Consider the following 24,310-nt stretch of genomic DNA (forward strand, 5'->3'; position numbering starts at 1 on the left):
GCTACTACTGCCCAGAAATTTAATCTATGGAACTCTACTCCTTTGATCGTATTTCATAGTCCCCAAATCTAATGCTCCCTAGATACGAGCCACCATTAAAAAAAACAAACAAACAAACAAACTTACCTTCTACCTTAGAATCAATATTGTGTATCAGTTCCAAGACAGAAGAGCAGTAAGGGCTCTGCAATGGGGGTCAAGTGACTTGCCCAGGGTTACACAGCTAGGAGGTGTTTGAGGCCAGATTTGAACCTAGGATTTCCTGTCTCTAGGCCTGGCTCTCAATCCACTGAGCTATCCAGCTGCCCCAGCCACCATTCTGAATTTAGAGTTCTCTCAGCCTCCAGTCTTTGACACTTTGTCTTCTTGTATCAGTTTAGAACCCAACAACTTAGCTTCTGGTATTTGGGGGGCCTTGGTAGTGGGGGCTTCTGCCTTTGCCCCTCTTCTCCCTCCCCATCATCATCTCCCTCCCAACAGGAGTCCCTGTTCCCTGCTCGAGTGATCTACGACCTCTTGTTCTTTTTCATTGTCATTATCATTGTGCTGAACCTCATCTTTGGGGTGATCATCGATACCTTTGCTGACCTGAGGAGCGAGAAGCAGAAGAAGGAGGAAATCCTTAAGACCACATGCTTCATCTGCGGTGAGAACGTATTTTCCTCTTGATTTAGAGTAGGAACTGGTTCTTTGCCGAATTCTTGAGGAAGGGATAGGGTAGGAGTTTCATCCAGGTAGTGTTTTGGCTTGTCCATTTTAGGAATGAGGGGAACCCATTGGATTGTTGCTTTGAGGTCAGGGGCAAAAGCTTAAAAATCTCAGAACCAGAGAGTTTGAGCTGGAAAAGACTTTAGAGGCCATCTAGCCAACCCTTTCATTTTATACATGAGGAAACTGAGGCCTAGAAGAGTCAAGCGACTTGCCCAATTTCACACAGGTTAGTTCTGGATTTGAATACAGATCCTCTAATTCCAAGTCAGGGCTCTTTCTTATATAACCACTTTTTTTTTTTAAACCCTTGCCTTCTGTCTTAGAATCAATACTGTGTATTGGTTCCAAGGCAAGGGCTAGGCATTGGGGGTTAAGTGACTTGCCCAGAATCACACAGCTAGGAAATATCTGAGGCCTGATTTCAACCCAGACCTCCTGTCTCTGAGCCTGGCTTTCTATCCCCTGAGCCACCCAACTGCCCGCTGCAACCACTCTTCTGACTACTAGGACTGGCCTCACTCCTATGTTGTGCAACTTCTAGATTCTACCCATGATGTTCACTATCCGGATTCTTAGGCTATTATTTTTAGAAGGGGGCTGCATTCTCTGCTGGGCCTGGAGTCAGAAAGACTCCTCTCCCTGAATTCAAATCCAGTTTCAGACACTGCGTGGCCCTGGGCAAGTCACTTCATCCTGTTTGCCAAAGTTTCTTCATCTGTAAAATGCGCCAGAGAAGGAAATGGCCAACCACTCTAGGAACTTTGCCAAGAAAACTCCAAATGGGATCACAAAGAGTCAGGCACAGCTGAGACAATGGAATCACAACAACAAGAACAGATTGCTTTAATTTAGAGCAAAGCAGTTTAGTCTTTCAGCAGATTAAGACCTGGATATCTCAGGGAAGCCTGTCAGATGTATGTGTTTTATTGCCTCAGACCATTTTGATGGTTGCAGAATGATTTCTGGCCACCTGAGCAAGGTACAAGGCATTCTCTCTTCCCTGTCCACACTTTCCTGAAGTGCCCCATGGCAGCCTGGCTGTGTGATTGGGGGTGTTATGGGGGGGGGGGGTCTTTCCTCCTTTCTCCTTCCCTTCTCTCACACCTTTCCAATCTCAGGTCTGGAGAGAGACAAGTTTGACAACAAGACGGTGTCCTTCGAAGAACATATCAAGTACGAGCACAACATGTGGAACTATTTATATTTTATTGTGCTGGTGCGAGTAAAGAACAAAACGGACTACACTGGCCCAGAGAGCTATGTCGCACAGATGATTAAGGTGTGGAGGAGGGCACAAGAGAGAAGTGTGGAGGAGGGAGAGGGAGAGGGAGAGTGTGTGTTAGTTTTGAAGTGAGGGTATCAGAGGCCTTGAAAAGTGATGGATCTGCCCAGGCCTTTCTACTGTGTGAACATCTGTTTCTGAGCCAGATTGTCTCTATTTCTGGCCTAAGTCAAGGAGGGCTCTGGCCTATTCAGATCTCTTTGGAATTCCAGGGGGTTTTGCCACAGGGTCCCTAGTTGGCCTGTTGGTTTGACTTCATTCATTCATTCATTCATTCAATAAAAGGAAATTTTTCTGAACTGATAGGTTGGAAAGGAAGCCACCCCATCCCTTACAGAATGTTAGCAAGGGGGGATGAGGGAGGGGCCAGAGCCTCTGACTCCTGCAGATATTGTCTAAAGGGCCAGCAGGGAGCCAGAATAGCATCTGGAGAAATGGCTCTCATGGAGGAAAATGCTACCAACTGTTGACTCCTGGCTCTTGTTGCTGGAGCGAGTGAGCTCTGACTGTGGAATCAGGTTTCCAAAATAATCCTGTGTTAAACTACCCGCTATGAAAGAACACACAGGGTCCTGGGACTGAGCTGGGCCAGGAGATTTCTGGTCCCATAAGTCCGATTGGTTTTCTTCTCTAAAACTATTTTGGAATGTCTGTGAGTGAGTGAGTGAGTGAGTGAGTGAGTGAGTGTGTGTGTGTGTGTGTGTGTGTGTGTGTGAGAGAGAGAGAGAGAGAGAGAGAGAGAGAGAGAGAGTGTGTTAGAGAGTGTTAGAGAGTTCTCCTAGTTGTGTGTGGGGTATGTATTCCCCTCAGCAGTAGGGGTGTTAATGTGTGTGTTTCTCCCAGCAGAAGGGGGTGGGTCTGTCTATCCTGAAAGAGGGGATCTGGGGAGGTTGGGGAACAATTTTAGCCTAGGTGACCCCTGAACATATAAATGGACAAGCCAACCATTTAAATGTTAATTAATTTTATTATTTTTATCATATATTATTATTTTATTATCGTTTATTATTAAATAAATGATTAAAGTTAAAGTTAAAATTTTAGCCCCCAGGAAGATATTAGACAGTTGGCAAGGTTAGGGGAAACAGGTTGAAAATTTCCATTTGTTGAAGGAGTGTGAGCCCTCCCTACCCTCTCCTCCTCTGATGGCAGATTTCTGCTTCATGATCTCCCAGGGGAAGGACATTGAAGATTTTGGTTGAAGAAGCCTTTTCTTCCAGCTTTTGTTGGGTTGTGATTGTATAATATACGTGAGAATAGAGGGAGGGCAAAGAAGGTCTTCAGAAATCATTTTGAAAGTAGGCTTTGCTGCAGTGCTTTGGCTCTTAATCATAAAACCAGCTACTCTAGGAAGGCCCCAGGCTGATAGCAACAATCACTTGGCCTTTTCAGCCTCCCCAGTGAAAGTTTATTTCCCCTCCCCAGCGTTTTTTAGGATCTCTTCCAATCTAGTCTCCCTATCTTACTGTCCCTGTTATTGCATGTTCTCTATTTTAGAACAAGAATCTGGACTGGTTCCCCCGAATGCGAGCCATGTCACTGGTCAGCAATGAAGGTGAAGGAGAGCAAAATGAGATAAGGAGCCTTCAGGACAAACTCAACTCCACCATGAAACTGGTGTCTCATCTCACCTCACAGCTCAATGAGCTGAAGGAACAAGTAAGAAGTTTCCCTTTTCACCATCTCCTGACATCAGGGAGCCTTTGACCAGGCCCTGTTGGGTCTCTAGGCCATGGGTGACTTCATCAGTGCTCAAATCTATGCCACTTCATTCCCATTCCATGCATATAATTCTTTGTCCATCTTCCTAGACACTGAATGGAAGGAGCCTCCCTATTTGTAGAGCCTTCCCCTTGTATATTACTTCTAAATTATCCCATAGTGAGTATTTGCAGCTTGACAGTAGGGATTGTAATTGTCTGCCTTTGTATATTGTGGCGAAAATTTATTAGCAGAGGCGCCAAAAAGTGAAACCAAGTCTCCAAGCCAAAAAGATATAGGTTTATTGAGACCAGTTAGCAACTGAAGACCCGGAGCCTTGTGAGTGGCTTCCTTATATACCCCAAAACTAATACTAAAGATATAATAAAATTTTCAGATATGATTATAGTTTCCCAAGAATTTAGTAAAATCAGACAACATGGGTTGCATGTGCTTGCACCACAATTTTACATAATAGAGCAAAGGGAGGAGAAGTAACAGAAAACTTTAAGCCTGCTGTGTGATTCTTCTTAGAAATGATTCTTTTTAAAGAAATATTTAATACTTATAATTGAATACGTACTCAGTTCCTATAGGACTGAACTAAAAAATGCTTTTATGATTAAGATGCAGATACTTCAGATAGAATCATACCTTATTTTTAGACAAGTTTAAGGTCTATGATCACAAACTAAATTAGGAAAAACTGCTGATACTGATGTAATCGTGAGTGGAAGGTAGAGGATTTCACATTCAGTGTCCTTAGCACTTAAAGAAGTGTCTGGCATTTATATTTTTTGTTATATTGGTGGACCAATATGGTAAATACAGATTTTCCTCTGCCATAAGACCTTACTTCAAAAGGTTCAGTCTTTATTTGGCAAGGTCTGGTCCTTGGCAAAACTGTAATATATTGTTGCCCTTATGATACCTTGTGGGGCAGGTTGGCAGGTAGGGATTAACCTGGTAAGAACTATTTGCATTTTCAAAGAGGACTCTTAGTAATAGTGGGCTGCTCCCTCCAAAGCAAGGCCACTGTGTTCCTCTCTGGGAGGAATCAAATCAAAGACCTCAAAGGCTGCCTTATCTAGATAGGGTGGGGACACTTAGCTGATGACCTCTTTTCAAAGGCCCAGGATCCTTTAGGTACTGGGCACAAACTGCATAAAATCAGTGGCTTGTGACCGGAAGGCCAATGAAGATGGCGACCCTCCCTGGTAGAGGTGGGGTGTAGAAACCTCCAGACAGCAAAGGGCTGGTTCTTTTAGTAGAGGCTCAGGGGAGCATCCTGATGGAAACTATCTTATCTAATTCCAGATGACAGAGCAAAGGAAACGCAGGCAGCGTATGGGTTTTGTGGATGTCCAGAACTGCATGAGTCGCTGAGACTGATCTCCTCCAGAAAGAACTGAAGAGGGAATGTTGGTTATTAGACAATTGTTACTGCAAAGAAACACCCTGGCTCTTCTCTCTCTCTGTGTGTGTGCTTCCTACTGGTGGGATGGCCCTAGCTGAGTCAACTACTTACACCAAAATTCAAACTCAGCATTGGCTCCCTCAGTGTCAGGGATCCCAGATGGCAGAAGCTTTGATCAGCATCAGGGGGAGGGAGACTCCAGTGGACAATCCAGTGGACAATTCTGGAAGTGAAGATGTGGAAATCCACCAGGAGTCGGTTTACCTTACTGCCTTAGAGGAAGATAAAGCACTTGGGAGCTTTATCCCTTAATACAGTAACTTAAAAATTCATTTTCATTCCTCAACGTGGGTGATTAGGAGTGGGTCATTCTCTTTATCTCCAGGCACTACATTTTGGTAGCTACATGCCTCAGGGGGAGGTAGCATGAATACTGTTACTAGTAATTTTAGGGCTTCATTATTTAACTTATTCCAAGTACGCCATTCTGACTCAGACCTGCCCACTCGGCTGTCTCACCCACTGTGCCTCAAATGTACTGTACACCTCATCATTTTCCTCCAGGATGCTTCCTTCTAAACCTGGGGCAGTCACAGGCAGACAGCCTGGTAGACATTTGGCTAAAAAACTTCCCTCTTCCTACCCCACCTAATATTCATAATGTAGGTTGATGATCTCTGGATGAGGAATTATCTAGTCCTCCCTTTTGGAAGAGATTTTCACCTGGTCTGCAGTAGAAATGACATATCTCTGAGGTTTTCTGGGAAGGGCTGGTTTGTACTGAGTGGCATCCCCCTGCTCCCCACCTCCAATCCCCCTGGTGTGATGTTTTACAGAATTCTTGAAAACTAATTTGTTAATTGCCTTAAATAAATTAACAGAAATCAAAACTTGATTTTAAAAATTAGGATTCTTATATTTGTTAAAGGTTAGTTGGATTACAATGAAAGAGGGAAAGGCAAAATTCAGACATTTTCCTAACTGGTCTAGGGACCATTAAGGAGATCCTCTTAAAACCAGTGCAGCTGCTTTGCTGAAGATCTCTTGGTGGAGTCAGCTAGGTGGCTCAGTGGATTGAGAGGCCAGGCCTAGAGAGAGGAGGTGTTGGGTTCAAATCTGGCCTCAGACACTTCCTAGGTGTATGACCCTGGGCAAGTCACTTAACACCCATTGCCCATCCCATACCACTCCTTGGCCTTGGAACCATTACTTAGTATTGATTCCAAGATGGAAGGGTAAGTTTTTTTTTTTGGTTGTTTTTTGTTTTTTTTAATCTCTTGGTCATTTCCAATTACTATGCAGATTTAGAATGGGAAGGAACTTTAGAGATAATCTAATTTGGACACCTCATTTTTATAGAGAAGAAACTAAAGCCCATAGAGGTTATGACTTCCCTAAGAAGCAATGTTAATAACCACAAAGCTGGGTTTCAAATCTACCTCCTGATTTTGAAGTTTATTCCTCTTTCCTTATACCACATTCCTATTTATATAAAGCTATGCAATATGCTTCCTGACCCCATTCTGTTCTTGAACAGAAGGCAAGAGAAAAGAACTTGGGGAAAACAAACACGCACACACAAAATATACATACATTATATATATATACACACACATACATACAGATATAAGTACAAACACATACAATATTGGGTTAGGACTGTGTATTAACAACGGCTGCACAGGACATGAAAGGGTCTTTCAATATGGCCACGTCCCACTCTAGTCTCCATGGCCTTCTGTAGGGCCCACACATAATTATGAAACACGTAGCAGTTGGTGCTACTGATCTGACTGAAGCTGTGGTCAAGTTTTACTTTTTCATCTGTCAGGTTGGTTGTGCTGAGGAACAAAGCTTTGGACTTTACTTGGGGTAAACCATTCCCAAAGTTCATGAGAATCTGGCCCAAGTTCTGCTGCAACAGTTCCAGCATCATTCTGGCGTATGTCGCCATCCTCTGGATAGCGTGCCGTTGCCTCTTCCAATATCAGCCTATCTTCAGCTTCCTCACGTTAGCTATCACAACAAAACAAAGTGTGGAAATCTTGCCAGAGACAGAAAACCAAACATTTATGGAGTGGGGGCTCCTAGGGCAGGACAGGAAATACACTTTTCCAAGTCTTCCTTATCCTCACCGACATGCCCGGAAAAAGATCAGCTTACTTGAGATTGGAGTTTCCTTCTGAGATGTTTTTTTGATACAAAGAGGAGACTGACAACATTGAAACATGGCTTCTCCATCCCCTTCCCTCCTTTCCCTTTCAGATTTCAGCCAGGAGTATTGGGCTCCCTGTAGAGCAGTCCAGAAAGAGGACACAAACCCAGTGGGAAGGAGGGACAGTTTTATTCTTGGCAATATACAAAGGCTTTGCACTTATGTACATAGGGAGGACAAAGACAGGGGCTACTCCTTAGCTTTATCATCCAGACTCTTAGTGGCTAACTTCTCCTGAAGTTTTTTCCATAAGCCCTTATTCATTTCTTTAAATTCTTCCAAGGTATCTGCAAAAGGGAAAAAAAGAAGGTAGAAAAGGTCCCAAAAGGAGAAATTGCATTAAATAAGCTATCACTATAAATATACTTGCAAGCCTTTCCAGAGTAAGTCTCAGATTATTTACACCAGAAATGTGTTCCTGAAAAGCTACATTTAAAATGAAGTGTTAGATAATTCAAATCGCTGGGGAAAAAAAAAAGGTCCTTCCAACTTTAGAACACTATGATTATAACATCTGTTTTGTACATTCAAATTTTCATTTATTAGGTTTGTTCAAAAGGAGGTACAATTATGCAACGAAATAGGCCACTAACAGGCCATAGCTACGTTTAAGAAATGTGTTTTATCTGTCCACTAGATGGACTGTAAGGCTTCTCTTCATTCTGAATAGACTCAGGGGAGGGTGTGGGGTGCGGAATTCACAAAAATGGCGACAATGTGAAGCTTGGTATGAACACAATTTTTCAAAAAATTCTCTGATCTTAAAATCCTAGTGAGACCTAGTGGCAGTGTAGGCAGATGGTGGGTAATCTTCTCCCACATGGTCTTACCCTTCATTCTTTTCCTGCTTTCCCATCACTTGAAAAAACTGCCAAGAGTGTTAACAAAGAGTGGGCACAAGGGTGAGCCTTTAGAGCTCATTTCCTTTCTAATTTTAAGTTCAAACTTGGCTCAAACTCTCCACGGTCTGCACAATGACATCTATGCAACAATGTTGATAACCACATGTGCCCAGAGGTATTTGGATATAAATTTACAGACTCTAAAAAAAGATATTTCTAATAAAGCAATACCGGCTGGCTAACAGGACCCAGGGCATTGTTCTCAGGAGGGGAGCTGGTGGGAAAAACAAAATGAACATAAGGACCAACATGGTTTGGCGCTGTATGCTTCCAGGCCAGGGCAGGCCCATGAATTTACTTGGTGGAGGGTTAAAAAAATGCCCAATTCCTCATCCTCCAGAGCTCAGAGGCTGACAATACATAAAGTATTATCTCCAATGCACTATCTGGCACCTGCGAGCCTTGATTTCTAGAAACTGTTGGCTTATTTTTGAATACAATGTCCCCAGCAATAAAAATAGTAATTTTCCAGAATCCCTTTACCTGATCCCTTAGGGCCTATGGTGACAAAAGAAAGAATGAGAGTATGAGTTTGTTTACTGGGAGTATCTTCTAACTGCCTTTAGTACACAACTAATCAAGTATCTCCATCCCTAAGCTCCTGTCCCCTGGGTCAAATAACTTTAGGAGAATATCTGCAACTACTTTTATTTAATGGTTTTAGGTTTTGGGGTTTTTTTCCCTTAACCCTCATTGTTTATAAAACCCCCTTAGGATAGCAAAAATAAAATTATTTTCTTTCTACCCCAATTTCAATGACTTCCATTTGGCAAACATATATTCCCCTGTCCCTGATGCCAGGCTTCTAATTTAATGGGACTAAAGATGGATTTTCTTTTTAAAAATAATGTCTTTAGGGGCAGCTGGGAAGCTCAGTGGAGTGAGAGTCAGGCCTAGAGACAGGAAGTCCTAGGTTCAAACCCGGCCTCAGCCACTTCCCAGCTGTGTGACCCTGGGCAAGTCACTTGACCCCCATTGCCCACCCTTACCAATCTTCCACCTATGAGACAATACACCGAAGTACAAGGGTTTAAAAAAACAAAACAAAACAAAACAAAAAAAAATAATGTCTTTGATCTTATCCATGCTCTAGAGTCAAAAGTGTTAGTTCAGAGCTCCTTAACAGTAGAAATTTCCTCTGGACTATTCCACAGGACTTTATATCAAAGTGAAGCCATCTTATTAGGTGAGCCCTACCTAGCCACACAAACTCAAAAGAGTCATTTCCAAACTGACCAGAAAGGGTATTTTTAGTTTCAATACCTGTAGCCAGTACAATCCTGCATTCTTCCACTGTCAGTCCACTGAAGCATGTATCTTTTGGGCGAGGATACTTCCCCAAAACAAAGGAGAGAAGAGTTAGTTACCCAGTATTGCCACATATACTCTGCACTTGAGAATTCTTGCCCTTTAACCATATTTTAATACAGCTGCTGAGAAGCTCAAGTAATTTCCACCCATGGAAGAACAGTGACAGTCACATTAAAGTCAAAGGCTCTCCTCCTTTAATGAAATGCTCACATTGATTGGCCTTGCTTGATTTAGAAAGGGGAGCCTTTTCTCACATAATGTGAGAATTTCGTTTCACATCTTCGTGAAGTAAAATGAGCAAATTACTCAAGTACCAATTTGGAATTAAATTCCAAAATTCCCTCACTATTTGGGAAATTGTTAATAACATGGATGGGGAGGTTGAGCTTAGCAAATTTCTTTTTTTCTTATGTAGTGAGAGAAAAGTTCCCATGATATTAAAAAACAAATAATTAAAAGAGTTAAACACTTTTTCAAATACCCTCAAGTTTTGGAATCATTCTTATCAAAAGTGTAATAATATATCTGACAATATTTTGTTATTTTCATTTGAATTAGTGGATTTAGTTTCTTTCTTTTTTAAAACCCTTACCTTCCATCTTAGAATCAAGACTGTATGGGTTCCAAGGCAGAAGAGCCATAAGGGATAGGCAATGGGGTTTAAAGTGATTTGCACAGGGTGAGTATATTTGGTTTCAACAAAACCGATTTATCTCTAAAAATCTTCCACAATTAATACTAGTTTCTACTTCACACTCCTACTCTCCCTGAAATTTGAGGATGCCAACTCATGGACTACTCACTTTGAGTTTGTAATAGTTTGAATGAAGTCGTGCTAAGCTCTCGTACATTTGGTCACAGGTCTCAGGCTCTGCAATCTGAAAAATAAAATACCCAAGGAGATGAGCGTATGAGCTCCATGTTCCATTCTGGATTTCACATACAAAGTAAATAAGGTATTTACTAATAGACAATCTTGTTGCCAGTGCACAAACAGGAAGAGCACATATTTTCTTTTCTTTTTTTAAAGTTTTTATTTTGAATATTTTCCCATAGTTTCATATTTCATGTTCTTTACCTCTCCCCCAAACCCCCCTTAGCCGATGCACAATTCCACTGGGCTTTACATGTATCATTGATCAAGACCTAATTCCATATTATTGATAGTTGGACTAGAGTTATGGTTTAGTGTCTACATCCCCAATAATATCCCCATCAGCCCATGAGTTCAAGCAGTTGTTTTTCCTCTGTTTCTCTTCCCACAGTTCTTCCTCTGAGTGTGGCTAGTTTTCTTTCTCATAATTCCCTCAGAACTGTCCTGGATCCTTGCATTTCTGCTAGTAGAGAAGTCTGTTATGTTCGATTGTACCACAGTGTATCAGTCTCTGTGTATAATGTTCTCCTGGTTCTGAAGAGCACATATTTTAGCCTATAGTTCCTTGTTAGGAACAGTCTCTTCAGGGATGTTTCCACCTCTTTAGCCCCCACTGTCCCCATCTTATTTTGAAATTCAATCAAGTGATCAACTAAAAAATATTCAGTGAAAATCTAGATATTATGTGGTGCTTGCCATCAAATAAGTTATAATCTAGAAGAAGAAACAAACAAAATATATATACATACATACATACACTGGTAAAGATAACAGGATATGAAGGAAGTATCCATTAATTAATATGGATAATAAGTATTATAAGAGTTCAGAGGAAGGAAGGATCATAGTGGCCTGAGATGGTCACAGAAGGTTAAGAATAGAAGGTAACTCAGATTGCTTAACATAATCCCTTTGATTTACAGATAATGGAACTCTGGGCCCTATGACTTCTTTAATTTACCCAGCTAGTAACTGGGTAAATCCAAAACATGAATCTAGGTCTTGAGATTCCAAATCTTATTTTCTTTCCATAGTAGTGGGCTTCTATTAACTGGGGTAGAGCAAAGTAAGCAAAACCAAGACTAAATACATAATTATACACATTACCACAATAATGCAAAGGAAAGCAAGAATAAAAGACAGAATTCAGATCAATACAGTGAACAATCTGGACTCCAGAGGACTGATAATGATGAGTACTTCCCTCCCTGCAGAAGAGGTAGTGGATTACAAATACAGAATAAGGCATATTCACTAAAGGTAATCTATGTGTCTGTTTTGTGTAACTGTATTTCTGTATTACAAGAAAAGGATCTGGCAGAGGAGGGGTTGGGAAAACACTGAGAAATCACAGCACCATTTAAAAAAAAGACAATAAAAAAATTCTACTCCAATGCCTCACTAGGGCATAGAAGTGACTTTGGGTTGTTAAAGGCTATGCCAGTTGAGGCTGAGTTCTAGGAGGTTCTACTCCCTATTACAAAGTTTAATCACCACTTAATGAATTTTTTCCATTCAAAGCAATCCAAGATTCTCCATATCATCAATGACAGGACAACCACTGTATTTGGCACTCAACACCTACCTCAGTACCTGATATCCCATGTGAAGAAGTGGAACTAACACTTAAAAAACTGAAGTCAGGAAGCATTTGGAACCAAGTACATTAAGAAGAAAGCCATGCTAGAGGCAATGCGATTTTGAAAACACTGAGGGACTGATTTTCAAGATGTTGAAAAGAAGGAAAGATACCAAATTAATGAGGAAAAAAGTAATAGGTATCATTATTATGGGCAAACAAGATATCAAGCTACTGATTCATATTTCTATTTTCATCTCTATAAAATACTTATGAGAATCACATATAAATATGGAAGTTTTACCGATAAAATTATGAGAAGGAAGCATGCAGGTTTTTATAGATAACATCTTCAAATATTTATTGTTTCTTAAATACAAAAGTGCAAAAAATTGATTTGGTAAAGCAAAATAGTCTTAAAAAGTATCTTCTAATAAGATCTCAACCATACACACATTAAAATAATAAAAAAAATTTAAGACAATTAGAGAGATAGCATTTGATGAAAAACAGCAAGTTAAAAAACAAGATGTATGCTCACTAAAAGTACTTGCTGCTACTATACAGTATGTCCTAAAATCAGTCCAAATTGAAAAAGGGTTCCTTATGTATATGGTAAGGTCCTCTAGATATTCCTGTTTACAGATGACATTATGTTGACTGTATCCAATTCCAGAATACTACTGGGTCTCCTTAATGAAATTATTGAACCTTTAAAGCACACTAACCTAACAATTTATAGAGAAAAAGTGAAATAGATGGAGAATGTCTTCTGCTAAAACTATGATAGCCAGCTGAGAAGGCAGTCCATAGAGAAGGCCCTAAGATGGGCCCTTAGACCATTAGTACAATGCTTGGCACATAGTAGGCACCTAATAAATGCTTGTTTCCTTTCTTCCCTCCTTTCTCAATATCACATTAGCATTTTTGGTTATCAAATGCTTGCAGTCCACTAAACCCCTCTGGATCTTTTTCAGAACAAATGTCATCTAACAACACCTTCTCATCTGATATTTTTGAGGCTGATTTTTTTTTGTACTCAAGTGTATGACTTATTCACCCCTATTGGTGCACTTCATGTATGATATTTGTCTAAGCAAAGGTGATAGTATCTAGATATAGGGCATAATCAGCAGTGTCAATGGCTGCAAAGAGATTAAGGATGATGAGTTACTGAAGAAAATAAGAGATCATCAGTAGTCTTATTGAGAGCAGCTTTAAGTAGAGTCCCTAGAAGCCAGTTTACAGGAGGTAGAGCAGTAAGTATGGGTGTTGAGAAAGTAGAAGCAGCAAAAGTAGATGATTCTTTCTACAAATTTTTAAATATATGGAGGAGGTACATAGCTTGAGTTGGTAGGGTTAAGTAAAGGTTTGTTAAGGATGGAGGAGGAGACCTAGTGTAACTGTTGGAAGCATGGAATAAGGTGGCAGAAAGGGAGAGATTAATGATAGGAAGGAATGATAGAAAAAGCTCCTAGTGGAGATGTAGGATATTGGATCAAGGATGCAAGTAGAGGGGATGGCTTGCCAAGAAGGAGTACCACTTTGCCAAAGTCTAAAGGAATGGAGGAAAGGAAGGGTGAAGATGCAGAGAGGATTTGAGTATACTAAGGGAAATAAGGGAACTCACAAATGATGATCTCACTTTTTGAGTCAAGAGGGAATGACACTGAGAAAGAAGGTCTGGAACAGTTATTGAGAGGAATGAAACAAAAAGTCAATAAGAAAATTAAAAAAAAATGCCATGCAGTGGTGATGGCCTAGTTGAAATTATATAACATGAATTTGTAGTAGACCTCATCGGTAGTTCTAACTTATGCTCTAGTAAAAGAGACAACTGTGGGGGAGTAGTAGTTAGGAAAAGAGAATTGGAAAATGGGAGGGAGAAGGCATGAGAGGATATTTGTGGAAGACAAATGGTAAGACAGCCTGGGTGGACAACCTGTTGGGATGTAAAAGTCATGCATGGTCTGGTATCCAGGGCCAATGAACAGATAAGAGTGGGCTAAGAAGACGCACACTTTCAGTCACTAACCAACTGCATAGGTCTTCAGGGTGAGGTCTTCAAAGACAAGTGAATTAACTTCCCCAGGACCTGGAGATAAAGATTGTGAAGGTCTAGGTCTGTGTTGGCGAAACCATGGTACATGGGCTGGGGAGGGGGGGGGCTGTTTCCCTCCTCCTTTCCACATATGCCTGAGGACATTTCTCACATCACTCGCCCCTCTGCCCAGTGCTTCCTCCCTCTCTTGACTGGGGTAAGGCTGGGGGCTCACATGTGGCATTTGGGCTGCAGTTTGAGCACTCAGTCTCTAAAAGGTTTGCCATCACTGTTCTAGGTTATAAGAGCAGGGGTAGGATATAGAGGAAACCATGTAAAGAAAACGCTTTGAGAAAGGAAGGAGAATCAAATGGAGGTTGGTGGATGATTTCAACAAAGGATAATATAGAGGAATGGAGTGTGAACCTCAAAGAAGAAGAGGATGCTGAGCGATAAGGTCAAAAAGAAGGCCATGCTATTGCAATTAATGTCCTCCCTCTGGCACAGTGTGTCAAAAAGCATGAAAGGAGTGACCAACACTGGAAAGCAGAATGCAGTGTCAGAGAGAGAGAGAGAAAGAGAGAGAGAGAAGTTTCTATAATGCCAGGTCACAGAGCCCTAGCAAATAGATCACCTCTAAAATAATTACAACTATTTTTATTTACTGTAAAATACATTTTGAGATCTATATATGTGTGTGTATATTTTTATAATAAACATTTTAAACATAATTTATTACATGAACATCTATTGCAGAAAATGAGGAAGCAGAGAAATTTTATGAAGACTGACCAGATTCTCCAAACCAAGCAATATAAACCTTGATACCTAGTGACCCCAATGTGAAGGAGAATATATAGGACAGCAAAAATTCTGTTGGGAAATATAGTTTAGTATCAGGAAATGAAAGAGGCCAAGGCCTATAGACAAGTGCTGTCAAAATCAAAAAGCAACAGGGTGGTTAAACCATACTAAACTATAAGGATCCCTGTGAGTCCCATAATGACAGAGAAAACCATATAGTAACATTATTAATATGTTGAATGTTTATTTAACTGTAAAAAGGAATTCTTTAATCCTTTTTTAATTTAACAGAGACCTGAAGGTCCTCTTACCATAGAGATATGTAGGGATTAACCAGCCCCCAGTGACAGGAAGTAGAAACCATAGATAGAAAGGAGGAACCATAGAGGAAGGAAATGAGGTAGGAGAAGGGTTTAAAAGGGGGCCAGCATCAGTTGGTCTTCTCATCAGTTGGTGCCGGGGCTAGCAGTTGCAGGAAGAAGAAGGCTTCTTGGCATGAGTTGGTCTTTGGGGGTTGTTTGCTGGTGGTTTGGGTTGGTGATTAGTTGGTGGTTGGGAGATATATGTATGTGTGTGTGTGTGTTTGTGTATACACAGATACACACATATATTCTGCCTGGTGAGCTGAGCTGAAGGGTGATCAGCTAGCCTTTCTCTAATGGCAGTTATAGGTAGATATAGCAGTTTTAGGTAGTAATTATAGGTAGTTATAGGATAACTAGTATAGATATTAGGAAATTTTCTTTCTCTACCTCTTTCCTATATTTCTCTCCTTTTCTATATTCATTTTACTATATTCTTTTATAATCGTTTTTTAATTAAACTAAATTGTTAATTGTTAAAAGCTGCTAGAAGTTTTCTTTTCTCTGGCTTAAAGGTATAATATTAATTTACAACTCTACTATATACTCAGTAAAACTAAATTATTAAAAGCTGCTTTCTTACTTTGTCAAAACCCCTATTTTAACCCTTACATTTATTACATTTAATACCGTTTCCCTATTATATTTTAATCTGTTTACATTTAGACCAGTCAAATGGTATTGTCAGCCATAGGCTGTGTGTGTTTTCCCCCCAAATATCAACATTCTGGTTTATTGAGCTTGTTTGAATTCCCTGCTCTCCTCTTGAAGCTTTTGGGTCCTTCCAAGGAGGAGACTTCCAAGATGTAGACTACCCAGAAGCCTCATGCCTGTACATAATGAAAACTTTTTTCAACTAAAAAATTAGAAAGCACTAGATTTGGAAAGTGCTTAACATCACAGAAAATGAAATTGCCTGTGTCTTAATGAATAGGAAAGGACTGGTAACAAATTGCAGAATCACAGACTTTTAAGAACTGGAAGGGAGCCAGGACATCTTGTCTAATCCATATCTGAAATGAATCCCTGCCATAAAATGGCAGATTAGTGGTTGTTCAGCCTCTGCTTGAAGACTTCCAACAAAGGGAAATCTTAGCACCTCTCAAGGAGGACCATTCTGCTGTTAGACAGTTCTTTTAGGAGTTTTTGCTGACATCAAAGTCCAAATAGGCCTCATTGCAATTTCCAGGGTAAGGTCCTGGTTCTGGACTCAAGGGCCAAAAAGAACAAGTTCAACCCTTCCTCCACAGGACAATTCTTTAAATACTCGACAATTCACCCTTAAGTCTTCTCTTCTTCAAGCCAAGCATGCTCATATTTCAATGACTCAAGGAATTTCACCATGTTGGTTAACTCTCCAATGTAATGACTTCTTTCTTAACCTGGTACTGCCCAGAACTGAACAAATATTTCAGATGAAGTCTAAAGAGGGTAGAGTAGGATGGAACTATACTAGTCCTGGAAGTTATACTTCATGTATTAGAGGAAGCTAGATGCTTCAGTGGATAGGTCTAAAGTCAGGAAGAACTGAATTCAAATCTGACCTTAGACACATGTACATGTGTGGTTTTCTATGTCAGTATGTGCTGCAGGGATTCTTATAGTTCTATGTTTAACTGCCCTGTTTTTTTTTTTAATTTTGACACCACTTGCCTATAGACTTTGGCCTCTTTCCTTTCTTGATACCAAACTATATGATCTTGGGCAAATCACTGACAGAGATCCTTCAACTGTAAAATAGCAATAAGAATAGTACCTACCTCCCAGGGATGTTATAAGGATCAAATGAGGTAATATTTGAAAAGCACTTAGACCATTAGCAAAATGCCTGGCACATAGTAGGCACTTAATAAATACTTCTCCCCTTTCTTCCTTTCTCACTGCAATCACATTAGCATTTTTGACTGTCAAATCATACTGATAACTCATAACTGAGTTTACAGCCCACTAAAATCCCCTGATCTTTTTTGGAACTAATGTTGACTAACAATGCCTCCCTATCTTATATTTTTGAAGCTGATTTTTTTGTACCCAAGTGTATGACTTATTTACTCCTACTAAATTTCATCATATTGAATCCACTCCAAAATGCTAACCTGTCAAGATCCTTTTGGATTCTTTGCATCCAGTGTGTTAGCTATCTGACCCACCTTTAATGAGCAAACTAAGTCCTTTATCCAAGGCACTTATAAAAATATTAATCAGCACAGGACCAAGGAGAGAACCTTGGGGTATTCCATTGGACACCTAGTGCAATGCTGATGTTGAATTATAACTACTCAGAGTTTGGCTGCGTATCCAGATCTGGATACATCTGACTATATTACCTTATCTATATTTTTCCATCTCTTATTTTTATATTTATTGATCAAGGGAGCAGCTAGGTAACCCAGCAGATTGGGAGCTGGGCATAAAGACTAGAGGTCCTGGGCTTAAATTTGGCCTCAGACACTTCCTAGCTGGGCAAGGTATGTTATCCCCACTGCGTAGTCCTTACTGCTCTTCTGCCTTGGAACCAATACACATTATTAATTCTAAGATGGAAGGTAGGGGCTAAAAAAAAAAAGATTCTTTATCAAAAGCTTTGTGACAATTTGAGGTAAGCTAGCCACAGTATTCCTACCTACTAATTTAATAAATTTGTCATAAAAGGAAATGAGTTTAGTTTGGGATGACCTATTCTTGGTGAAGTTATTATGCTGGTTCTTTGCAATTCCCTTTCAAGATGCTTACCAACCATATAGTTAAACTCATAGAATAATTTCCCCAGGAATTAAAGTCAAACTCACTGGTCTATAGTTTGAAGATTCTGTTCTCTTCTCTTTTTTGAAAATCAGGACATCTGTCCTTCTCCAATCTCTGCTGTTTTCCCTGAACTTTCATATCTCACTAACAGTGACTTAGCAATCACATTTACCATTTTTTTTTTCAGATCCTGAGGTTATAGTTCATTTGGGTCAAGGGATCTGAATTCATCATGAGCTGTTGAATATTATTTTCTTACTTGAATAATAACTCTCCTTTGGTCACTTCTACTACAATGGTCATTTCCCTTGGCAGAGAAAACAGAAACATAAGTAGAACTAGTCAGCTCTGACTTCTTAGTTGTCAGCTGTTATTTATTGTCTCATCTGCCCTGAGCAAAGATAATCTCCATTCCTTGCTTCTTTTTCTCCTAACATTGCTAAAAATTCTTTTTTTTTCCTGTTGTCTTAACTTCCCCCATTATCTCAGCTCACTCTGAGCTTGTACATTCCAGGCATTTTCTCTCTAAAAGACTGTGTCTGTCATATCCATTCTTCATTATGTGGCCCTATCTAACCTAAATAGGTTGATGATATGTGTATCCACATTTGTTTCTTTGGCTAAATCTCATCTTTTTTCCTCAATGGAATTACTTCCCTTTGTGTATTCAGAATTCCATTCTTGAGCATTTTCCATCACTTCTGGGCAGTCTTCCCCTGAAGACCTTTAGTCTGTTATTAGTCTATGAAATTCTATTCATCTTTTCTCTGAATCCTTTGGAATCTGTTTGCAAGCCAAAAAGTTATAAACCAATCTGTGAGCAATGGAGGAAGGAAAGGAGAGAAGAAAAGAGAAACAGAGAGAGAAAGACTCTGGAGTGAAGGGAACTTGATTCAAAATCCACCTCTGGAAAAAAAAAAAATCCACCTCTGATGCGTACTACCTATATGACCTTGGGCAAGTCCTGAATCTCCTTGGAACTCAACTATAGTTTCTTCAACTATAAAATGAGGGAATTGGAATAACTTTTCTTTGAGGTCCCTTCCATCTCTGGATTTATTATCTTTAAATCACTATTTCAAACAAAGGAGAAAGTAAATACCAAATTAGAAGAAAGTAAAGAGGTGAGGATACACTGTTATGATTATAGCTTTAACCTGAATAAGTTTAAACAAGCTGTCAACTATGAAAAATGAGAAATGGAGAAAAATACTTACTTTATATGCTACTATCATTTGTTAGAAAAGTTTGACCAATACAAAACAGAGGCTATAAGGATGCCAAAAGAACCCAGAAAATATCTTCACCATCAAACATTTGCTCTCCTTGTTAAGTGGAAAAACATGTTAGTCAAGGGCAACACTGGCTAAGAGTACAAGCTTATTTGCAAAACATTAAGGAAGATGACAGAAAATGATGAATAGTGTTGCTTTATAATCACAGAAACCATTGAGCAGAAAACATGCAGATAATTTTGTATGAGAGCGCCCTAGACCAGGTCACAGAGGTAGCTTTTTAGATGAAACTGGAAAGACAAAAAAACCAGCTATGAAACTGCCAGTAGCATTTCTATAGTGACCTAGTAGTCTTCTTAGTGACAATAATGGAATCAGCATATTTGTACCCTAACAACTAGGGATGTGATAGAATGGATCTGGAGTCAGATATCTGTTTTGAAATAAATTTTATTTCTGAACTTAAACGGCACCCCTTACCTCCCAAAGCAATTTCCATTTATACACATAGCAGAACACAAGAGGACTATAGATGAAACCACAAATCTCTATTTTGTACTGCTTGTTTTTATATTACTTTCAAAACTATCCTGCTTACCTGTGCTTCTTTATGTTATCTTTTATGTATTAAAAATGTATATTTCGGTTCCGGGTTAAGATGGCGGCAGAGTAAAAAGCAGCTCTTAACCTCTCCTGACCGAAACACACAAAACTCCTCAAGGGGACATAAAAACAAGTCCAGACGAACGGAGGAACCCCACAACAGGGTGCAGCGTGGAAGGTATGTGGAATCGGGACATTTCCATGCTATAAAGGGGTGAAACAGCTCTCACTAAATCGCAGGCTGAGCAACCACCCCACCCCCAGCCCCTCCACACACATCTATAGCGCCGAAGCCAGTTAAAAAGAAATAGAGCAAGTTTGGGGCACCCATCGAGCCATTGGCAGCTACAGGGCCTGTTCCTGAGAGCAGCAAGATTTGGGACCCCAATAAGCCAAAGAACGCACCCGAAATTTGAGCGCGGGAGAGCGCAGGCGCGGCGGAGGCGTGGGTGGAGGCAGACACAGCCACAAGCCAAAACTCTGAAACCATGAGTGGGGAACCAGCGTAGACGGGTATACGACTGTGGAAGCAGTGCCCTGAGACTTGTAAAGGAACCTCCAGCAGAGGATCAAGCAAGGGGGTCCACCAGGGGGCTTGACCTTGGAAAAAACCAGAACTCAGACCTCAGAAGCCAAAAGACCGCGGCGAGGATAAAGCTGAGAAGCTGCTGGGCTAACGATGGCTACCCAGACTCAGGAAGTTCAGAAGAGTAAGCTAAACAACAAGAAAAAGAAGTCTTTAACACTCGAACAACTTTTACACAGAGAAAATTCAGACAACCGAGCAAACAGAGGAGGAGAACAAACAAGCATCCGGACCCTCCTCAAATAAGGAAAACAGGTCACAAGCTATGGAAGAGTTCAAAACTGAGATTCTGAGGAAGATGGAAGAGATCTGGCAAGAAAATAACAGTTTAAAAGGTAGAATCTTGCAATTGGAAAGTGAGGCTCAGAAATCAAATGAACTGATAAGCAAATTGAAAACCAGAAATGACCAGATTGAAAAGGAAAACCAAAAGATTATAGCCGAAAACCAGTCCCTAAAGGCTAGAATTGAGCAATTAGAAGCTAATGATCTCTCAAGACAACAAGAACAAATAAAACAAAGTCAAAAGACTGAAAAAATAGAAGGAAATATGAAATATCTCAATGAGAGAGTGACAGACCAAGAAAACCGGTCTAGAAGAGACAATTTGAGAATAATTGGTGTTCCAGAAAAACCAGAAATTAATAGAAACCTGGACTCCGTACTAAAAGAAATTATTCAGCAAAATTGCCCTGAAGTCCTACAACAAGAGGGCAATATAGACATCGAAAGGATTCATAGAACACCCACTACATTCGATCCAGAGAAGAAAACAGTTAGAAATATTATTGCCAAATTCAAAAGCTTTCAAGCAAAAGAAAAAATCTTACAAGAAGCCAGAAAGAAACAATTCAAATATCAAGGAACACCAATCAGGATCACACAGGATCTGGCAGCCTCCACGCTAAAAGACTGTAAGGCTTGGAATACAATATTCAGAAAGGCAAGAGAGCTGGGCCTACAACCATGGATCAACTACCCATCAAAATTGACTATATATTTCCAGGGGAAAGTATGGGCATTCAACAAAATTGAAGAATTCCTAGTATTTGCACAGAAAAGACCAGGGCTAAATGGGAAGTTTGATATCCAACCACAAAAATCGAGAGAAACATGAAAAGGTAAATAAGAAACAGAGGGGAAAGAAAGAAAACTTATAATTTTTAAATTTGCCTTTCTAAGGGCCTCAGTAACATCTAATTATATGTATTCCTATGTAGAGAAATGTTAGGTATAATTCTCTGTAGTGAACTCTATTCACTATTATAGTATCCACTATTATAGTAATCAGAAGAATAATTCACAGGGTGAGGGTGGAACACTAAATAATCTAAGATGACATGGGGGATGGGAAAGAGGGGGTGAATAGCAGGGGACACCAAGAGAAACTTGAGTGAATAAGAAAAATAGGATATTCTATTACACACAAAGAGGGTATGGGAAGGAGAGGGGACAAATACTATTATAAGTAGGAGAGGAAGAGAGTATTAAGAGGTAATAATCAAACCTTACTCTCAGTATAATCAACCCGGAGAGGGAAGAGTAGCTATACTATCCATTGGGACATAAAACTCTTATCTAACCCTTCTGAGAAAGTCAGAGGGGATAAATCAAGGGAAACAGGGGAGTGGGGAGGTCAAAAAAAGGGAGGGGAGAAGAAGGGGGAGGGAATTCATAAGGCCGTTAAAATCAAAGGGAGGGGGAAATAAGGGAGGGGGTAGGAAGGGAAGTCAGTCAAGGGAGGGGATAAGGGATAGGGTCTTAATAGCAAACCACTGGTTTTAAAGGATATAGTTTAAGGAAAAGGGGTAGGAATAGGGGAGGAAACGAAAATGTCAGCAAATACACAACTGATGATTATAACTCTGAATGTGAATGGGATGAACTCGCCCATAAAACGGAAGCAAATAGCAGAGTGGATTAGATACCAAAATCCTACCATATGTTGTCTACAAGAAACATATATGAGACGGGTGGACATACACAAGTTTAAGGTTCAGGGCTTGAGCAAAACCTTTTGGGCATCAAATGAGAAAAAGAAGGCAGGAGTGGCTATTATGATTTCTGACAAAGCCAAAGTAAAAATAGATATGATTAAAAAAGACAGGGAAGGTCATTACATCCTGATTAAAGGCAGTATAAACAATGAGGAAATAACACTGCTCAATATATATGCACCAAGTGGCATAGCATTCAAATTCATAAAGGAGAAACTGGCAGAGCTCAAGAAGGAAATAGATAGTAAAACCATACTAGTGGGAGATCTAAATATTCCTCTTTCAGATCTAGATAAATCAAACTGAAAAATAAATAAGAAAGAGGTAAGAGAGGTGAATGAAGTCCTAGAAAAATTAGATTTAATTGATATGTGGAGAAAAATAAATAGGGACAAAAAGGAATACACCTTCTTTTCAGCTGCACATGGTACATTCACAAAGATTGACCATGTAATAGGGCATAGAAACATTGCAAACAAATGCAAACGAGCAGAAATAATAAATGTAACCTTCTCAGATCATAATGCAATAAAAATAATAATTAGTAAGGGCACCTGGACAGGAAAATCAAAAACTAATTGGAAATTAATATGATTCTCCAAAACCAATTTGTCAAAGAAGGAATCATAGAAACAATCAATAATTTCATTGAAGAAAATGACAATGATGAGACATCCTACCAAACTCTTTGGGATGCGGCCAAGGCAGTATTCAGGGAGAAATTTATATCCTTGAGTGCATATATTAACAAATTAAGGAGGGCAGAGATCAATGAATTGGGCATGCAACTCAAAAAATTAGAAAGCGAGCAAATTAAAAATCCCCAGATGGAAACTAAATTAGAAATACTAAAAACCAAGGGAGAAATTAATAAAATCGAAAGTAAAAGAACTATTGAATTAATAAATAAGACTAGAAGCTGGTACTTTGAAGAAACAGATAAAATAGACAAAGTACTGGTCAATCTAATAAAAAAAAGGAAAGAAGAAAACCAAATTGACAGTATCAAAGATGAAAAGGGAAACCTCACCTCTAATGAAGAGGAAATTAAGGCAATCATTAAAAACTATTTTGCCCAATTATATGGCAATAAATATAACAATTTAGGAGATATGGATGAATATTTACAAAAATATAAACTGCCTAGATTAACAGCAGAAGAAATAGAATACCTAAATAATCCCATATCAGAAAAAGAAATTGAACAAGCCATCAAAGAGCTCCCTAAGAAAAAATCTCCAGGGCCTGATGGATTCACAAGTGAATTCTATCAGACATTCAAAGAGCAACTAACCCCAATACTATACAAATTATTTGATATGATAAGCAAAGAAGGAGTCCTACCAAATTCCTTTTATGACACAAATATGGTACTGATTCCAAAGCCAGGGAGATCAAAAACAGAGAAAGAAAACTACAGACCAATCTCCCTAATAAACATAGATGCAAAAATCTTAAATAGAATACTAGCAAAGAGACTCCAGCAAGTAATTAAGAAGATCATCCACCATGATCAGGTGGGATTTATACCAGGAATGCAAGGTTGGTTCAACATTAGGAAAACCATCCACATAATTGACCATATCAACAGTCTAACAAACAAAAATCACATGATCATCTCAACAGATGCTGAAAAAGCCTTTGACAAAATACAGCATCCATTCCTATTGAAAACACTGAAAAGTATAGGAATAGAAGGACCTTCCCTAAAAATAATAAACAGTATATACCTAAAACCATCAACAAACATCATATGCAATGGAGATAAATTAGAAGCCTTCCCAATAAGATCAGGAGTAAAACAAGGATGCCCATTATCACCTCTATTATTCAACATAGTACTAGAAACACTAGCAGTTGCAATTAGAGAAGAAAAAGAAATTGAAGGTATCAAAATAGGCAAGGAGGAGACTAAGTTATCACTCTTTGCAGATGATATGATGGT

General features: G+C 39.5%; 2 protein-coding genes across 2 annotated transcripts in view; one reads left to right on the top strand and one right to left on the bottom strand.

Moving 5' to 3' along the window:
• The window catches only part of ITPR3 (inositol 1,4,5-trisphosphate receptor type 3), a 157,914-nt gene extending 151,690 nt beyond the window's left edge, over window positions 1-6,224 (top strand). The window contains exons 53-56 of the mRNA XM_044675277.1: window positions 481-646; window positions 1,830-1,990; window positions 3,491-3,652; window positions 5,012-6,224. Of these exons, the coding sequence (XP_044531212.1) occupies window positions 481-646; window positions 1,830-1,990; window positions 3,491-3,652; window positions 5,012-5,080 (558 nt within the window). The 3' untranslated portion in view covers window positions 5,081-6,224. The remainder of the gene's footprint in view (window positions 1-480; window positions 647-1,829; window positions 1,991-3,490; window positions 3,653-5,011) is intronic.
• Window positions 6,225-7,436: 1,212 nt separating this feature from the next.
• The window catches only part of LOC123245265 (ubiquinol-cytochrome-c reductase complex assembly factor 2), a 39,201-nt gene continuing 22,327 nt past the window's right edge, over window positions 7,437-24,310 (bottom strand). The window contains exons 2-4 of the mRNA XM_044674083.1: window positions 10,343-10,417; window positions 9,492-9,561; window positions 7,437-7,613 (exon numbers count right to left, since the gene is read on the bottom strand). Of these exons, the coding sequence (XP_044530018.1) occupies window positions 7,516-7,613; window positions 9,492-9,561; window positions 10,343-10,417 (243 nt within the window). The 3' untranslated portion in view covers window positions 7,437-7,515. The remainder of the gene's footprint in view (window positions 7,614-9,491; window positions 9,562-10,342; window positions 10,418-24,310) is intronic.

Source organism: Gracilinanus agilis, chromosome 4, assembly GCF_016433145.1.
Source record: "Gracilinanus agilis isolate LMUSP501 chromosome 4, AgileGrace, whole genome shotgun sequence".
Taxonomy (NCBI): domain Eukaryota; kingdom Metazoa; phylum Chordata; class Mammalia; order Didelphimorphia; family Didelphidae; genus Gracilinanus; species Gracilinanus agilis.